Source organism: Engraulis encrasicolus, chromosome 21 (assembly GCF_034702125.1).
Source record: "Engraulis encrasicolus isolate BLACKSEA-1 chromosome 21, IST_EnEncr_1.0, whole genome shotgun sequence".
NCBI lineage: Eukaryota > Metazoa > Chordata > Actinopteri > Clupeiformes > Engraulidae > Engraulis > Engraulis encrasicolus.
In genome coordinates, this window is record NC_085877.1 from 26,550,231 (window position 1) to 26,570,230 (window position 20,000).

The 20,000-nt window shown below is 44.6% G+C and overlaps 1 protein-coding gene across 1 annotated transcript in view; it reads left to right on the forward strand.

The window, feature by feature from the left end:
• The window catches only part of rgs12a (regulator of G protein signaling 12a), a 103,068-nt gene that overhangs the window by 63,585 nt on the left and 19,483 nt on the right, over positions 1-20,000 (forward strand). The window contains exons 5-11 of the mRNA XM_063186484.1: positions 1,359-1,380; positions 11,222-11,391; positions 13,135-13,227; positions 13,748-13,891; positions 14,801-14,977; positions 17,684-17,825; positions 18,718-18,803. Coding sequence (XP_063042554.1) covers positions 1,359-1,380; positions 11,222-11,391; positions 13,135-13,227; positions 13,748-13,891; positions 14,801-14,977; positions 17,684-17,825; positions 18,718-18,803 — 834 coding nt within the window. The remainder of the gene's footprint in view (positions 1-1,358; positions 1,381-11,221; positions 11,392-13,134; positions 13,228-13,747; positions 13,892-14,800; positions 14,978-17,683; positions 17,826-18,717; positions 18,804-20,000) is intronic.

Sequence of the window (20,000 nt, forward strand, 5' to 3'; positions counted from 1 at the left end):
TGTAGTGTAGCGTAGTGTAGCGTAGTGTAGTGTAGTGTAGTGTCCACATTGTTGAGAGGGGTGTAATATTTATCCAAGTCTCACTGTGGAGCCCACACAGATGGGGAAGTGCTCAAGGTCTTTTCTCCTTCTCTTCTTTTCTTTTCTTTTCTTCTCTTCTCTTCTCTTCTCTTCTCTTCTCTTCTCTTCTCTTCTCTTCTCTTCTCTTCTCTTCTCTTGTCTTTTCTTCTCTCTTTGTCTCTTGTTCTTTCTCTTCTTTTCTTTCTTTCTTTCTTTCTTTCTTTCTTTCTTTCTTTCTTTCTTTCTTTCTTTCTTTCTTTCTTTCTTTCTTCTTTGCCTCTAAAATGCCATTCTCATAAAGGAACAGTTTGTAACAGAAGACCTCTGCTTATGACATGTGCACGTTTGTGTGTGTGTAATATGTGCAGGCACACACGCTTGTGTCTAATAACAATTTGATTTGCTTGATAGAGTGTGTACATAGCACGGCTCTTGTGTGTTTTGACAAATGTTTGATCATTGTGGTTTTTCCATGTAGAAGTATGTGTTCCTTCTCTTGAGTGTGTTTGCACTGAGGCGTGTTCTGTGTAGGTGTATGGGTGTGTTGTGGTGTGTGTGTGTGTGTATGTGTGTGTGTGTGTGTGTGTGTGTGTGTGTGTGTGTGTGTGTGTGTGTTTGGCGTGCATGGATTTGTACCAGTGTTTGTGTGTTTTTATTGGTGTATGCGTGTGTGTTGTTCTGTTTGAGAGTGTGACGTGTGTGTGTGTGTGTGTGCGCGCGCGCGCGCGTGTGTGTGTGTGTCTATGTGTGTGTGTGTGTTTGTTTGGGCATGTCTGGGACAGGACAAGGGACCAGTTGGTGTGTGTGTGTGTGTGTGTGTGTGTGTGTGTGTGTGTGTGTGTGTGTGTGTGTGTGTGTGTGTGTGTGTGTGTGTGTGTGTTTGTGTGCCGGTGGGGGGAGGGGTTGGTGCCCGGTGCTACTTGGCTGAGGTGTGAACAGCTGGGTGCTGTTGAATGCCCCACCCCATTACCACACTAATATGTGTGTGTGTGTGTGTGTGTGTGTGTGTGTGTGTGTGTGTGTGTGTGTGTGTGTGTGTGTGTGTGTGTGTGTGTGTGTGTGTGTGTCACACACAAAGAAGAAGGGGAAAAGCCACCCCTTTCTACTGCATCACACACATTGCTCGGAAACACACCCTCTCACACACCCACAACCACACACAGTCACAGAGTCCCACAGATGTGCGCATGCTAGAGGAGTGTATGGGCCCGGAGATGCCGGAGGACTGTGTGCTGAGTAGTCCTCACGGCCATGACGCTGGATTCTCACTCATGTCTTCTCTCTTTGTTTTCTTCCAGTCGGCCGCGGCCTCCGACAGTGGTGAGTAACACACGTTTAATTGATTTCATTCATCTCTACCTGTGTGTTTTTTTTCTTACTTCTTCACTATTGTTTATTATCTGATCTTTCTTTTGTCTGTCAATTGTTGTGTCATTCTGTCACGTTTTTTCCTTCGTTTCCTTGTTTTTTTCCTACTTCTCTACCTTTGTTTTTTTTCATTTATTGTGTCTTTGTCTTTCTTTTATCTATCATTCGTTCTTCCTTATCTTTCTGTCCAGTGTCTCACTCCTTATTTTCATTTCTGTCCTTGTTGATGGCAGTGCAAAACTTTATTTGTTTATTTATTTCTCTTCTTTGTTTCATCTGTCATGCCATTCTGTTCTGTGTCTCACTGCTTAGTTTAATCTCTGTCCTTTGTAGAGGGCTGTTTGAACCTTAATTTGTTAATTTAGTTGTCTACTTTCTCTTTTTTTCTGTAAATTATTATGTCTATCATTTCTGTCCATCTGTCTTTCTCTCTCCTTAGTTTCATTTCTATCCTTGCTGTATTCCCTTCGTTACATGTCTTGGCTTTGTGGGACAGCATGCAGTTCAATCGTCCATTCATTTGATTATGGTTGTTTGCCAGTCTGCCATAGTACTGCATATTTATTAACTTTTATTTAAAAAAATATTCACATGCATGTCTACTTGCCTGCCTGTCCATCTTTCTGTCGGCCTCTCTTTCCATTGTGTTGTTGTTCCTGGCTTCCTGCATGGCTGTGTATTATATCTTGCTTGTTGGTTCACATCCTCCTTCTGTAAGATTGATTGGCAATGGATCAAACGCTATTGGATGACATGACATCACACTTGCACTATGTTGGCCGCTGATATGATCTGGGTGCTATAAATATGCATGTTGCATGGTTTTCACTATACCCAAAATTGTTTACCATCGCCCACACTATGCAGCTGTTTGACAAGCAGCCAGTAAATCATTGTTTGGCTATATCCTGTTTGTCACACATATGGTATTTTAATGATTGTGAGAAGGACTCTAAATTAACACCAGCCAACCGGCCAAATGCCTGTAAAATTTCCGTTTGGCTGGTAGAAAAGAGCAGCTTACTAGCCACTTTGACCCATTATTGAGGGTGTGTTTGACTAGAAAGATAAGCATCTACATGCCATTTTGGCTGGTGATGAGAAAACATTCATTTAGAGCCCTGATTGTGAGCTACCTCAGGTAAAACTCTAGGTCTTCAGATTTGTTTGCGGCATAAGTGATGCAGATAGGGCAGTTTTGTGCTGCTGAATCGGCTGTCAGTGGTTGCCCTTTCGCTTGAATCACTCTTGTGATGAATGTCGTCATTGGTTTCCAGAAACAAAGTTGACATCACACTGATTAGATTTGCTGTTTTGTATTATTATACCTGTGAAAGTGTTTCGCCCATGCTTCGTCAGGTTCACTTGTCATTGTCGTGGTCATTGGCTTGTTGTTTCAAAAAGAAAAAAATAGTTGAGTGATTGTCCTAGTTTCAGTTGGTATCCGCTCTGTAACCTTGCTAAGCTTTTGCTTGACAACATAACCTTGTTGTGCTTTACACTAGGATATGGAAGTGATAATAGCAATAGTAGCATCACTGATGAGGTTGTGCATTGCCACAATATTGTTCCATTACATATTTATAGTGGTGGGAAATGTGATGAATGTCACAATAATGCAGCTGTTATGTTGGTGTGTGCTAGTACTTAAGTTTAAAGACAGCTTGTGTGTCCTTCATTTTGTGTCTAGGTGAACTCAAGGTCTGTGGTCCACAAATTGGTATCTGTTGGTATTTGGTATTTGTAAGACATGTTGTCTATCTTTAAACCAGCAATGAAGTTTAATAGCATGGAGTACATAGTATGGGCATAGCATGGAGTACCCAAAACACACATAGCGCTATATTTTCAGTGGATGGCTAACCCTCTTGGCTAGATAGTAGTTCTGTGTGGCTTGTGGACTGCCTTGGAACCTGCAATGAAGTTTTATGCAGTGTACCCAAAACACACAGTATGTTTTATTTCCTGGTACATGATGACTATCCCTCTTGGCATTGTAGCCATGGCTGTTTGGCTTGTAGACTGAATAAAATAAAATTAAATAAATGCAAGAAGATTTAACGCAGAGTACCGGCCATACATGGTTGGTTATTCCTCTTGGCTTAGATACGTAGCTGTCCTGTTTGGCTTGTGGACCATGTGAAATAAAACGCTGTGCTTGTCTTTGACCACTCTGCGTTAAATTTCATTGTAGAAAATTTAAGGCAGAGCACCCAAAATACGTACTTTGTGTTTTATTTCTTGGGACATGGCTTCAATGCTCTTGGCTAGGACGTAGTAGTATTGCCACTTGGCTTTTGGACTGTCTGAATGAAAGGAAATAAATGCGGGGGAATTTAACACAGAGTACCCCAACACAGACAAGCATGCACACACACAGACACACACAGACAGACACACACAGACAGACACACACACACACACACACACACACACACACACACACACACACACACACACACACACACACACACACACACACACACACACACAGTCTCGCTCCCCTCTCTCTCTCTCTCTCTCTCTCAATTCAATTCAATTCAATTCATAGAAGCTTTATTAGCATGACAAAAAATATTTTGTATTGCCAAAGCATTGGTTGAAGATACATTGGTAATGATAATATAATGAAATAAGTGTTAAAACAAACACACAAATGAATGCTTGCAATTGCATGGATAATATCAGCAAGAAAAGAAAGCAAACAGAAACGTGTGTGTGTGTGTGTGTGTGTGCATAGTGTGCATAGTGTGTGTGTGTGTTTGTGTGTGGGGGGGGGGGTAGTGGCTTTTGTGGTGTCTATTCAATGTCCCTCTGTCTATGGCATGCACTGACATATTTGGCAGCAAGCGTTGCTGTCTGCCCTTGTTGTCCCAGTAGGATAGATAATGTTTTATCTGTATTCAGATCCGGGAAACCCGGGATTACTTGGTTAAATTTATTTAAGTGCGCTTCTCTAATTTTTGAATATTTGTCGCATTGGAGAAGGAAGTGCGCCTCTGTCTCGACCTCACCTGTCGTGCAGTGAGCACATATCCTTTGCTCTCTTGGCAGCCATGATTGTCGTCGTCTGCCTTTTTCGAGAGCAAGGCTGTGGTCACTGAGTCTGTATTTGGTCAGGATCTGCCGCTGCTTTATATCTCTGACAGTAAAGAGATATTCTTCCAGTTCATAATTTGTTTTGATAGTCCTATAACATTCTAATTTGCTTTGGGTTTTGGTTTCATTTTGCCAATGGTCCAGATATTTATCTTTGGAGTTTTGTATAATTTTGTTTACATTTAGTTTGGAAGCAGTGCTTGTCTGAGAGATGTCAGTATGTGTTAGATGGGGGTCGGTTAGTCTCAGTACAAGCTGACATAGGTGACTCTTTTCAGGGTTCAGAACTTGGGATTTTGCTGTCTAAGAATGCAGCGTGTCTGTGGGACTTGTTTGGAGGTGCATCCAGAATTTTTCTCTCTCAGAATTTCTCTCTCTCTCTCTCTCTCTCTCTCTCTCTCTCTCTCTCTCTCTCTCTCTCTCTCTCTCTCTCTGTCTGTCTGTCTGTCTGTCTGTCTGTCTCTCTCTCTGTGTGTCTGTCTGTCTGTCTCTCGCTCTCTTTCACACACACACACACACACACACACACACACACACACACACACACACACACACACACACACACACACACACACACACACACACACACACACACACACACACACACACACTATATAACACACTATGTGTCTTGGTACATGGTTATCCCTCTTGGCTAGAGAACAGCGCTGTTTGGCTGAAGAGAGTGGCGGCTGGACTCTGGGGATGACTCCCAAGGGACGAAGCAGAGAACAGTAGGAGCTGGAAAGGAGGAACTGTGTGTGTGTGTGTGCGTGTGCGTGTGTGTGTGTGTGTGTGTGTGTGTGTGTGTGTGTGTGTGTGTGTGTGTGTGTGTGTGTGTGTGTGTGTGTGTGTGTACGTGCGTGCGTGCATGCATGTGTGTGTGCATGTGTGCGTGCGTGTGTGTCTGAGAGGGGGAGAGAGAGAGTCTGTCTTTCTGTTACAATTTGTAAAGGAGTGTAAAGTTTGTTTGCTGCGTTTGCTTTCCTTTTGGTGTGAAAAGAGGTTTACTGGTGCTAAGGCTTAGGGTTTGGAGCATTCAGGCCTGATGACATGTCAACAATCTCTGCAGCGTGTTTGGGTTCACACTCACTAGCTTTGCAAAGGACAAATATAACACAGGGTTTGTAGTTGTCTTGTAGAATAGTTATTTGTAGCTACATTGCACTTAGCTGACACTTTTTATCCAAAGCGAATCACAGTTATTTACATGTTATTGCTTACAGACCCTGGAGCAATGCCCTTGCTCAAGGGCACTTCAGCCATGGATGAAGGTGTAGGAAGAGATAAGGGTGGGATTCGAACCTGTAACCCTAGTCTGAACTTAAGACCACCTCCCTAGGCCACAGCCTAATGTCTAAGGTCCTCCGCCCATCGGTTCCGACAGCACTGCGGAGCACTTTCGCTTCCGACACAATTCCGCACACAATTTCACCACAGTAGAGAATGGATTTTCAATTGGTGGCTCCGTCAAAATAGAACTCGCCCCTAAACGCCACGGACATTGACACCAGTGTGCGGGGTTCTTCTGAAAACAATGGCATAGAACTTTTGCGGAGCAGTGCTCTGCACCTTGTCGGAGCCGGTGTGCGGAGGCCCTAACTAATGTATTATCAGCAGGTGATAATTGATTTTTTATACAGGAGAAAGTGAGTAATTGATTGTATCTGGCAATTATTTTGTAATATCTCTTAATATACTTAAAGGACCAGTTCAGTCAATTTCAACAGGCAGTTGTAATGCTCACTCTACTCTGGACTTGTCAGTACCTGAGATTTTTTTTCTTCTTCAGCCTTTTCTGAGATCCTGGTCATTGTAATGGGGGCAGCGCTTTGTTTGAATTTCAAAAAACAGTTTTATTTATTCCCAAAAACATCCAAAAGGTTATACAACATTAGCAGACAACTAGCAAACAACGGCCTATGTTACATTTTTTTTTAAATGTAAACAAACACTGCCCCCATTAGAATAGCTCTTTTTTTGGAAATTGCTGAGCTGAAAAATGTGGCATCACCGGGTACTGACAAGTCAAGGGTAGCATGAGTACAACTGCATACTGAAATTGACTGAACTGGTCCTTTAAATATACTGTACGTCCAGTACACTGAAAATTGTTTCAGACAAAGTCAACCAAGTTCAGCTGTTCAAGCCACAAGTCTCTTAAGAGAAACAAAGACCTTATTGGTGAAAACTCATTCTACCAAGTGTGTGAGGAGGTTGGGGGGATATTTTATTTGAGGGTACTTTCTAGAGAGGTCATAGCTTTACAGGGCCCATTGGCCCCCAGCTGTGCTGTATTGTAGGCCTACGGTTACTTAAATGGGGATGGAGGGGGGTGGCCATCCATGCATCCATCCATCCACCCGAGACAACCATGAAAAAGGCCCAGCATGATGTAGTGGTCAAGGGTGTGACCCTGCTTTGATCAGCCCACCAGGTGGGAGTAAGGGTGGATCGAGGGGAGAGGAGAGGGGGTAGGTTTTAAGGGGGCACTTAGGACCCCCTCCTACTACCACTACCACTACCACTCCTCGAGGGGTCATGGTTGTGTCTGCACCTGTTGTGTGCAGACACGCGTATCTGGAAGAAGTGGCATGTGAAGTGCAGGGGTGACAGATATCTTAATACAGGGATTTAGTATTGTTAGAGTTTGCGATTGAATGAACTGTTTGTATGCTTGAGTCTAGTTTTGGGGGGTACTTCCTGTTTGTCCCCTTCTCCCCCTACTCTAATAGTCATGGTTATCTCTACACACTTGCTTTGATGAGTTGTGCAGACACTTTGTCTTCCAGTGGCAAATGAAGTGGAGAGGCATGGTGCTGAGAAATATGGTGGAAGACAAGACGTCTTCATACTGGGATTCAGTTGGGGATGGATCAGTGTGATTGCAAGGGGCTCTTGTGTTCCACCCTGGTCATGGTTCTGTCTGCACCTGTGCTGTGCTGTGCTGTGCTGTGCTGTGCTGTGCTGTGCTGTGCTGTGCTGTGCTGTGCTGTGCTGTGACACATTTGTCTTGGAGTGGCAGGGGTGCATGATATTGCTAAATGCCTGGGAAGACAGACATCTTAATACTGGGATTCAGTATTGTTACAGTGCCTTTGGAAAAAAATGGTCGACTTAATTGAGGCTAGACTGCAGACTGTAGCCCACGCAGTAGGGTAATTTTTAGAATCCTCGTTCGTATTGCTCTTATTATTTCTCTAATTTGCATGCTTTCAATTTTGGTTGATCCTGTCTCAATGAGCCTAGACAACAGACTGTCATCCGAAATCTAATTATATTTTGTATTATCTAGCCTTTTTAATCTTCAATGTATGAAACTTCTTGCATTAAAGAACACAACACAGAAAATGAAATGCTGTACGGACAAGTGAATTTGAGACCAATATGTTGCTCATGGGTCTTGCTGGCCCAGATTTAGAAAGGCCTTTCACATTGATGTAGTATATTTCGGTCAGGTTATCAGTGCCTGAAAGACAGGCATAAGCATCCAGTCCACACCTAACACAGACATGGGTAATAGCAGCTGCTTGCTCCAAGGTTACACACTGCGTTATGCTTATTTTAATGTTTCATAAATATTGGATAGAGCGACCGCTGCAGTGTGCGTTACCTTGTAGCCTAGATTTGTTTGGGATTTATCGGCTCATAGGCCCTGCCAGTATCTGGGTGAAGGCTTCGTGTGTGTAAGCACAGATCTATGAAACTGCACACTGGGGAATAATAACGCAGTATCTTGCCCACACACGTCCCACCTCCCTTTGAAAACAGACCTTGAAATCTTGGATGTCTCGTGGGATCACAGAGCGTGGGAGATTCTGAGTGGGCATCTGCGGCAATGTATCCTTCGCCTACTGAAGGCGTTTCACCTGACGCTTGAACTTCGAAATATGAAAAGTATCAAAATAGAGCTTCAGAGCTGGATGAAGCCATCTGGAAGAAATGTGTACAGAACAAGCTCCGAAAAGAAGTCCAATTGCTTACAATGTGGTAGCTCTTTGGACTTTTAAAATGGAACATTTATACAAGCACAGATTGGGATAAATCTGAAATGTTTTTAGTGCAACCTCTTTTCCAAAGACTGTGTGCTGTACATGTTCTAGCTTAGAATAATAAAACCCCATTGAGAGTAAATAGAACGGTGGTCTGCATTCTAGTGTATTTACTCTCACTGTAAAAAACATATAACCATCGACTTTTTTTGGGGGGGGGGGGTGATTATGTCAGCATCTATTCAAAGCGGGAATGATTTGGTTGTCTTTCACATTACATTGCACTCTCTTAAGAGTAGACTGGTTCAGGTAATCTATGTACTGGTTCACGATTAGTCTGTCACACATGTGTCGACCCTGTCCTCTGATCTGATGTATGGTGTCTCTCAGTGCTGTTCACAAAATACACAAATAAATCAAGTTAAACATCCTGGATTTAGATTAGCTCGCCCCGTGTACAGGGAAGCCAACAGTGGGGGGGCAAAGGGGGTCAGTTGTCTCGGGACAAGGAGAGAGATGGGGCCCAAAAGTTGTGTTTTCATTGCATTGTACACAGGGCTCGAAATTTACTCTTTTAAAATAACCAGCCAAAATGGCTAGTAGGTGTTAATTTTACTAGGGCCTAGGCAAACACACACTTTCAAAGTGTCAAAGTGGCTAGCATGTATTATTTTCTACCAGCCAAACTGAATTTTCACCAGCATTTGGCCGGTTGGCTGGCGTTGATTTAGTGCCTTGATTGTATATATTTGATGGGGGGCCCCTGTCAGATGCCTTTACCCTTGTCCTGGCAAAAGCTGTCATCGGCCCTGCTGCCTTGTCGAGACCTGCCCTTCTCCTTTCATCTCCCCTCATTCTGATCCTTTTAAGGGATCATACACCACGTGGAACAAAATCCTCCATCCATAGGCCAAACTCATCTATCTTAGCCCCCCTTGCTTCTGATCTCCCATCTGACTGTTTTTTTTTTTTTTTTACCGGAGTGGGTCGACCGACAGCCGCAAACATCCCTTTAAAGTAAACACTATTAGGGCTAATTGTAACAGAACGTCAACTGGCTAATCTGATGAAGTATGACGAGTGAGTGGAGGGATCAGGAAGGCACAGGCCTTTCCAGTTGAAGCTTATTGTTTTGTTTAGTTTAGTTGGTAACCATGTAGTCTAGTACTGGCTCAGGATGTGGAAGAAGGCGATGACGATGATGATGGTGGTGTTGGTGAGGATGGCAATGATGATGAAGAAGAAAACCACACAACTACCACACCGCCTGTCACAAATTGGTCTGTGTTTGGGACACTCTGAAACAATACAGCACATATTGAAATATATGACACAAGACATCTGATAGCCACACTACATGCATATATGGTATGGTGACATTTCAGCAGTAGCGCGCGTTAGGGCGGCACAATGACAGCCAGTGCCACTATTGGATGGATTTGTTTGTGTTTGTTCTTAGTGGACTATCTAAGAAGCATAATTCATTGCAGCATATCAACCACCAACTGCTAATCAATGTATGTGCATTAAATGCAATACTCCACTTGATGTCTGAGCCCACCCATAAACAGTATATAAAGGCCACTGACAGCTTTGGCGGAGTATGGGACAAAGTCATTTGAAAGGGCCCCTCACTCCATACATGTCAATGTAATGAGGACTGAATTCTGCCTTCCCCCTCTCCCCTTAGCAATGGCACAACAGACCTGTTTGTCAATGTCTCTCTCTGTTGGTCAGGCATCTTTCTGTGTGGGCGGCTGTGTTTGAATCTCTCCGTCACTCATTTTTCTCTGGCTCTGTCTACCTCTGTCTCTACCTCGCTTACTCAGGCAGTCTGTCTGTCCTACACTCTTTCTCTCTCTCTGTCTCTCTGTCTGTCTGTCTGTCTGTCTCTCTCTCTCTCTCTCTCTCTCTCTCTCTCTCTCTCTCTCTCTCTCTCTCTTTCTGTCTCTCTTTCTGTCTCTCGCTCTGTACGGTATGTATCTCATTCCCCTGACCTTTGACCCCTATGTCTTCCCCTTGGTGCAGAGCTGTGCTGTGTGGAGATGCAGGCATGTGGTTGCAAGAGCAGACTGGACAGTAACCGCACAAATACACCTAGCGTGACAAGAGCGAGGCGATCGACGGAAGTAATTGACTTGGTATTGAGTCGCGCGACAAAAGCGATTCTGGAGACTAGAGGCGATTTGCGCGAAGAGAGCGACAGTTTAAAGTTTCTATGGCGCGGTTCGGCGACCAGCCGCGACAGCCAATGACTGTATAGAGGTCAGTGACCACAGCCAATGGGAATGTTTGAATGCTTTGCCTTCTGCTTGTAACGGACATACAGGTACTGTCGTCGCTTCAATCGCTCGTATCGCTCTTGCTGCACAGAAGCGATTCTCTGTCGCTTCAATTGCGTCGCGCTAGGTGTATTTGTGCGGTAACAGGACTCTGCCGGTTGCTCAGAGCCACCACTGGTTTCCTTTTGTCTAATCTCTCTCTCTCTCTCTCTCTCTCCCTCTCTCTCTCTCTCTCCCTCTCTCTCTCTCTCTTCTCTCCCTCCGAGGTCTGGATGACTGTACACTCATGTTTGTTATTGTTACCGTCACAACCTACAAGAATTGCCATTTTGCGCAGTCTTCTTGGTGCCCTTTTCATAATTTGCATTGAACTAAAGACAGCTAAATCTCTCTCTCTCTCTCTCTCCCTCTCCCTCTCAGAGCTGCGCTGTGCGGAGCTGCAGGCCTGTGGTAGCGAGAGCAGCCTGAACAGCAACGGGAGTTTGCCGGGTCCCCAGAGCCACCGTCGCCTGTCCGAGCGCCGTGTGGCCTCCTGGGCTGTCAGCTTCGAGAGGCTCCTGCAGGACCCCGTGGGAGTCCGATACTTCTCTGTACGTTTTCCCTAATCCACCCAATCATGCATGGTTACAAGGGAGGCGCCATTACTCATTACTACGTATTTTGGTGGCAGTTGCTGATGCTGAATCATTCAGAAGGGCTGTGGGCAGCCTAATCGGAACTAGACAGGAAATACTTGTGGGAGAACCAAAAAAAATGTTGAAACGACCAGGGTCAATGGCCGTGGTAAGGTGGACAGTCCAACCTCAATTTTTGATGTATTTCATACACAGGGCGTGAACCTGCCAATTTTTTAACATTGTATTTTAAAGCCTATTACTTCTCATGTTACGACTCCTTGTGACCAAACTCGACACCTGTACGAGTAACAGTAGTACTGTTTCAACAACCTCAGCTTTATAATGCTCCACATTGCTAATGCTAACTCTCTGCAAGGTCACATACATTTATCTGGGGAATTGACTGTATGGGAATTAATAGAGATTCATTGGACATTTGGGAGAATTTAAAGAAACATAATATATATTTAATACGCAGCATACACCTATACCAACATAAATATGAACTTCTCAAACTCTGCCAATACCAAGGCTCAGGTCCGGCTAATTTTACTTATACAACCACTCACAAAGAGGTGGGCTGCCTGAATAACAGAAGCTGAGGTAAATCGTGATATGAAAAGTGAGTTTACTGAGTTCACAAATGCTGAGGTAAAAAGTGAGTTAATTGCCCAGCTGTATGTTTCACCACCACCCACCTGTTCCTGGCCCAGGGGAAGATGTGGCCGATTCTTCACACCATTTCAGAACAAAGCGGACAAATTTAAACTGGCACAAACAAACAGCACATTCCTGCTTCATTTTAGTGCTGTGGGCACTAGCCACTGAATGAGTCATACATAATCTCTCTTTCTGCCCTTAGATAAAAAAACTGTTACATAAAACATGAATTCATATCATTAGAGAGCTGAGGAGTTAGAGAGCTTTTGCCACACTAATTGCCAGGCTTACGTTCAGGTGTAGTTTGAGTTACATGGACCGATGTGTCGATGAGACAGTGGTCCAATGAATCTGTATAATTCAGTAAAATCATTGTACATGTCACTACTTGAACAGTAAAGCTGATTCTAAATTGCTGTACACAAAGAGAAACCTCATCTATTGTTTGAGTTCCATGGGATGAAATGCCACTACATGTGTATGCACCAATAAAATCCTTGCATATGTAAATATATTTCACCAAGAAAACAGATTCTGTGAATTGTTATAAAAAAGAGAACACGGTTTTAAATTTAAAAAAATCGTAACATTCAGAGTGACAGGGAGATTCAGTCGGGCATCCATTTTCAAGTAGCAAGACTATGTAAAAAGCTATCTGGAAGCTGCCTGAAAATGTTACACAAGTTCCTCCTAAACGAGAACTGAGATCAGGGTAATATTCCAAAGTAAACCTAATAATAAAACAGACACATAGATTCATCCTTCAAACCATTCAAAATAAAGCCACAGGGGCTCTTCTATTGTGAGATTTACTGCTAGCTCAGTTACCATTTCCAGGTTCTTCCTGTAATGAGAACAGGGATCAGGGGCATATTCCAAAGTTCAGCCTCCAAAATTAACCTTTCCAATAAAACAGAAACGTTGATAAATGCTTCACAACAATCAAAAAACACCCCCAGGGTTTTTTTTCCTGTTATGACAGTTACCAAAAAGAAGTGACTTAACCTGTTGTGTGGAATGGCACCCCTAATTCCTTGTTATCAATTTCCCCTCCAGGAGTTTCTGAAGAAGGAGTTCAGCGAGGAGAACCTCCTATTCTGGCAGGCCTGTGAGTTCTTCAGCCAGGTGCCCGAGAATGACAAGAAACAGGTGAGTCTGCTCCTCCCTAAAGCGCAGCACACCTGTGTCAAAGTCTATGCTCAGGTGTCAAAGTGGCAAAAACTTGATGTTGCTAATCAGGATGATCAGATTTTAAATAAAGAGGTAAGTGTCTAGACCAGGGGTACCCAATTAAAAGTCCCCGAGGGCCAGTTTTTCCAAAGTCCTCACAATAAAGGGCCAGTTCCCCCTATTAGAGTAGCGGGCCGTCTAGACCAAGAACAATAAAGGGTCAGTCTCAGGATGTTTTGAACTGTAAGCCCTGCACTGACAATGGCACTTGAAACACAGAACTATTGATTGAGCTATGATGATTGATAATGGCAGTCAATGCTGAATGTGTCTTCATTAATGTAAGTCTGCTTGATGACCCAGGAAGACTCTCTGAGAAAGTGACCATGTCCAGTAATGATAACTCCATGTCATTGCGTTGCGTTTGTTATTTTGGCTAATGGAGCGCCTCCTTCCTTCCTTCCTGTTCCTGCTTCCTGTTTCCTGTCCTCCTCCACAGCTATCCCAGAAGGCCCAGGAGATCTACAACAGCTTCCTTTCCAGCCAGGCCAGCACGCCGGTCAACATCGACAGCCAGGCGCAGCTCGCCGACAATGTGCTCAACGCGCCGCAGCCCGACATGTTTAAGGAGCCCCAGCTGCAGGTGCATACGCTCGCGCACACGCTTGCACGCATCCACACGCACACACACACACCCACACACACACACACACACACACACACACACACACACACACACACACACACACACATGCCCAGACGCATGCCCACATGTTCATGCACACTCACCCACACATGCTCACATACGAGAGTGCACACACACACTCACACACAAACACACAAACACACACACACACACACACACACACACACACACACACACACACACACACACACACACACACACACACACACACACACACACACACACACACTCCACCACCAAAGGCACAGACATCAATCCAGGTTCAAGAGGGTTGCAAGGAGGATTTATTTTGATCAATCCGGGTCTCTTGTAATGTCACTCCGATCACCCTACCCACATCTGATGCAGTTTGACAGCTATGTCAAATGTGGTAATGATATGAAGCAGCAGGCTGTGCCTTCCGTCATATGGCTAAATTCACGCTTTTATTGACTTGGCTGTAATGTCTTTATTAAGTGTCATTATGTGAACCACTGAAATTTATGTAATATAGTGAAAAGATGTTCAATCTCTCTCTGCTCTCTGTCTCTGTCTCTCTTTGTTTCTCTCTCTTTTTCTTTTTCTTCTTCTTCTTCTTTCTCTTTCTCCCTCTCCCTTTCTCCCCCCCCCCCTCTCTCTCTCTCTGTCTCTCTCTCTCTCAGGCATGCATGTCTTTAACTTTGTCTGTATATTCCCCTCCTGCAGGAGTTGTTCAATTGTTCAATCAGTATAGCAATACCTCTGTCTCTCTTTCATTAACCCCAATCCCTTGCATCTCTCTCTCCTTCTCTCTCTCTCTCTCTCTCTCTCTCTCTCTCTCTCTCCCTGTCACTCTTATCATCACCTCCTCATCCTCCCCACCCCCAGATCTTCAACCTGATGAAGTTTGACAGCTACGCGCGGTTCCTCAAGTCCACCTTGTACCAGGAGTGCATGCTGGCGGAGGTGGAGGGAAGGCCCCTGCCAGACCCTTACCAGGTGCCCTGCAGCCCCGCCCCCTCCAAGCACAGCTCCGACCGCTCAGCCCTGCACACGCCCAAAAAGGTACGGACACACTAAAAACGCATGCAGGCACACACGCACACACGTACACACTCATACATGCAAGCTCACGCAAACTGCAGCTCTGTCTTGCACGCACACGCACGCACGTAGACACGCACGCACGTACACACGCGTGCGCGCGCACACACACACACAGACACACACACACACACACACAAATACAAACACAGGCGATGTTTCGGTACCAGGTGCCCTGTAGCCCTTCTCAGCTCTGCCCACCCACTCACAGACACACACCCAAACACACAGGCAGGCACGCATGCACACACACACACACACACACACACACACACACACACACACACACACACACATAGGCCTGGGTATTGATTGACAATTTTCGGTTCCGGTTCCATTTCCGGTTCCTTCGTTTCGGTTCCGGTACCAGAACGGTTCCATTTTCGGTTCCTAGAAACCCTGAATTAAACCTGCAGTTACCCAAAGTGGCCAGCAGATGGCGTAACGGGTCTGTAAATCATGAGTTTCCCTGCCTACCACAAGGCGGAGCTCCTCGTGACTTAAGCAATGGCGGGTTAAAGGCATTTAATTCTATACAGCATTCATGAATAATTGCATGCTGCAAGTTGTCCTCTCGGCATGGCTTGGCAAGTATATTAAACGGTTTTGATACTGATAAATGTACTCATGTCTGATTAAAATTGTTCTGCTGTACGGTGCAACTTCACTTCTGGTACCAATCCTATGTCAAGCGTGCCTGACATGATTTTTTAATGTAGCCTACGCTACCCAGTCTGTCAGCTGGGGCTTTTCTACTAGGTACTGCAGAACTGTTCTAACACAACTAGGCTTCATAAATAGGCTATTCATGAAACTTGACGGGGTCTCGATGGTGCTGTCTCGCACGCATTTCCATACAGGGACTAGAACTGGGCCGTATGATCAGCTGCTGCAAGTAGCCGCGACAACACTGTGCTTTCACGCCATGGTGAATCTAAGCTAAAGAGTCCTAATCTAAACGATATATAGGCCTAAATATATATATAACCAGCGATCGCCTTATCCTACAGACATGTGTTAGGGCTTGTTCGAAAGCTGCGAATCTTAGCTTTTTACAATTTTTTACGGCACGTTTTTATGTTCTTTCATTCAAAAGTTATTGAACTGTAAGCGGCCGCTGTTGCAAGTGAAAAAAATAGCGCTTTCCAACAATTTTTTTTAATCTCGTCATTTTTTCCTAACAGCCAGCGATCTCCTTAACCTAGACCTACAGACATGTGTTAGGGCTTGTTCGAAAGCTGAGATTCTTAGCTTTTTACAGTTTTTTACGGCACGTTTTTATGTTCTTTCATTCAAAAGTTATTGAACTGTAAGCGGCCGCTGTTGCAAGTGAAAAAAATAGCGCTTTCCAACAATTTTTTTTTAATCTCGTCATTTTTTCCTAACAGCCAGCGATCTCCTTAACCTAGACCTACAGACATGTGTTAGGGCTTGTTCGAAAGCTGAGATTCTTAGCTTTTTACAGTTTTTTACGGCACGTTTTTATGTTCTTTCATTCAAAAGTTATTGAACTGTAAGCGGCCGCTGTTGCAAGTGAAAAAATAGCGCTTTCCAACCATTTTTTTAATCTCGTCATTTTTTTCCTAACAGCCAGCGATCTCCTTAACCTAGACCTACAGACATGTGTTAGGGCTTGTTCGAAAGCTGAGATTCTTGGCTTTTTACAGTTTTTTACGGCACGTTTTTATGTTCTTTCAATCCACAGTTATTTAACCTTAAGCGGCCGCTACTTCAAGCCTAAACAATGGCGTTATTATCCAGCCGGATAGAGAGGAAATCTTTTTTTCTCGCTGTGTTCTTTGTTCCCTCGAATGAAACCGACGGTCTAAATAGGCTACATTTGTGCGTCCCCAACACAAGACCAGTTCTTTCTAAGTTAGCTCTTTTCATGGAAAAACATGTTTCCAAGGAGTCAGAGACATCTTCCTGAAGAGTCGAGGTCATGGTTGAGGTTGACGGTGCCGTTGTAAAGATGCTGCAACTCCGCACGCAAGTTAATCGAATGCAAGAGCAGGTGTTTGAACAGGTTGGATGTATTGCCATTCTTAACCTATTAGTTTATCGCAGATAGGCTATTGCAGCGCGCTCCTTCCTTATCTACTTTCCTGAAATATAGCCACGCTTTCGACGGCATGTTTTTGTTTCTCAATAGTACAATCAGCTGGTTGAATATCAGCTGTCTTATCAATCGTTTAAATGAGGTGCGAAACGGGAAGAGGAGGAGCGTGGTCAGTTTGTGACACTTGTGGCCGCGTGCTTAAACACACATTTGATGGCTCTGACAGTCAGACTTCAGGAACCGAAACGTGGAACCGACAGACAAGGCACGTTTCGATTCCAAGTAGAACCTTGGCTTTTAATTCGGTTCCATCAAAGAATTGAATTTCGGTACCCAGTCCTACACACACACACACACACACACACACACACACACACACACACACACACACACACACACACACACACACACACACACACACACACACACACACACACACACACACACACACACACGCATACACTCGGTGTTGAGGTTGTCGTGTCAAGAGAATGGTTGCTGTGATCATGGTTCAGTGATTTGGTGGTTTCAGTGATTTAAAAACTTGTTTCACGTACAGTTCGTCAGTCCGGAATCTGTAATTGTGATGTTACGTACATGTCTTGCAGGACAAGAAGTCGAACCGCTCCCACACAGACCTGCGCGATGACACGGCAGAGAAGAAGAGGGCCAACTTCTTCTCCTGGACCTCCAGGAACCGCAGCTTTGGGAAAGGGCCCAAGAAACGCGACCTTGGAGAATTCAGCTACGGTAAGCATAGCTACAGATCAGGGAGGTATTTAGCACCAAGAAGCTGGTTCAGTAATAAGCCAGGTTAAGTTAACCTTGAGGCAGAGGTAAGTCATCTAATAGAGGAGCATGGAGTCCTCAGTTTATTAACTAAATAACGCCTGCAGGTATATCTATTAGCAGGTTTACCACTCCCTGTAGTTTAACGAAGCCTGACTTATTACTTAATCACATTCACTTTGCTACCTCTGTCAAGTAGGTAATGTTTTCCAGTTTATTTATCTGTTTTTCTCTCTGTCAGCCGGATAACTCAAAAACGTTATGCACATGTTTGGATGAAAGTTGTTGGATGGAGTTGTTGGAAATAAAAAAAGGAACAAGTGATTACATTTTGGTGCCATTCGGATAAAGATCTGCCAATAGGGCTGATCCCTATTTTGATAAAGCAAATTCAAAGTCACAACACACACATCTTCATCTCTTCTGGGGATCTAGTCAAGGTGATAGGTAGTTGTTGTCAAGGTGGCCGCCTTCACTGTATACTGTATATACGTGTTTTTATTTGATTATTCCTACCACATTCCTGCCACAGATTTGTTCTGGCCAGTTCACTCCTCCAGCCGGTCCAGATGGTAGATGATGTAATTAGTGAAACCGCCTGAATACATGGCAGGACATCAACTCTTTCTACTTTAGACCTTGTCCTGCTCAGTTACATAATGTCGTGTCCTTAGTACATACTGCATACTTTCTAACCAGCCTTCATAATTTTTTGTGTTCATTTTCTTTGACAAATTGTACTTCTACCTCTAATTGTACGTTCATGCTTACAGCATAAACGATTTCTTGTATGCAGACAAATTCATGGCCGCGTGTGTGTGCGTGCGTGCGTGCGTGCGTGCTTTGTGAACAGGTAATGGCCGTCGCGAGTCTCAGGGTTCTCTGTCCTCCAGCACCAGCCAGGAGATGCCATCCTCATCACCAGGGGGCAAGAGTGAGGTGAGGACACACACACACACACACACACACACACACACACACACACACACACACACACACACACACACACACACACACACACACACACACACACACACACACACACACACACACACACACACACATACATTCTAGGGTTTGATGTTGTTCCCGAAAATTACATGAAGAAAATGGACCCATTTCCCAGAAATGAAAACGAGCCATTCTCCCTGGAACAAGTGACCCAATTGAGTTGAGATGAGATACCGTGTTGGATAAATTTGTCTGTTGTGTCTCACAGAATATCAAATGACTTTTCTCAAGTCATTTTGCTCATGTAGAAGTAACGGACCGGTTCAAGAACAATGGATGGATGTAATAGTGAGCCTATATTCCATATTATATACCATATTACATATAGAGATGTACAGGATCCAAGATCCGGTTCCGGATCCGGCAGGATAATAGGGTTTTTCAGACTATCCGGATCCAACAAGATCTTAAGCAGTGGATCCGGTATCCGGCAGTTACCTAAAAATCAGGATCTGGGGCATCTCTACTTTTTACGTAGCCTAGGCTTTTCAGTCAGTCTTTCACAACCCTAATCGCTGCATGAAGTGAAAGCCCTTTGGAAGCGGCCGTTGAAGGCAGTGTGTGCAGTAAGCCAATGAGTATTAAAAATAGTTTGCGCCAACGTAAAACAAAGGGCCCATGTGTGCGAGTTGGCTATGTCTTTCAACCCTTTCTTAGGATCCGGTATCCGGTTCCGGATCCGGCAGGATCTTAAGCAGTGGATCCGGTATCCGGCAGGATCCTAAAAATCAGGATCCGGTGCATCTCTAATTACATATTAGGGGTCTGACACACCAAGGCGGTAACGCGGCGCGGAACGGCCGCGGTTTTTACCGGCGTCAGTGAAAATACATTGAAACCTATCTGTCCTTACACACCAACCGGCGGTAGTCGGGCGTCAGCGGCGCGGGAGCCGGCTCCGCGCCGCGCTGGATTTGGAAAATAGAACTCGAGCGTATTTTTCACGCCGGCGACCGGCGGTGTCTCATTCAAATGAATGGCAAAGTAGCACGCTAGCTTTAGCTGTGGGGAGGGTTTTGAACAGGACTGGCCGCGCACGCCGACGCTGTCAGTGTGCAAGGCAGAGAAAAGCACGCCGGCCAAAACTAAGCAGAAATACCGCGTCCGTCCTGCGACCGTTCCGTT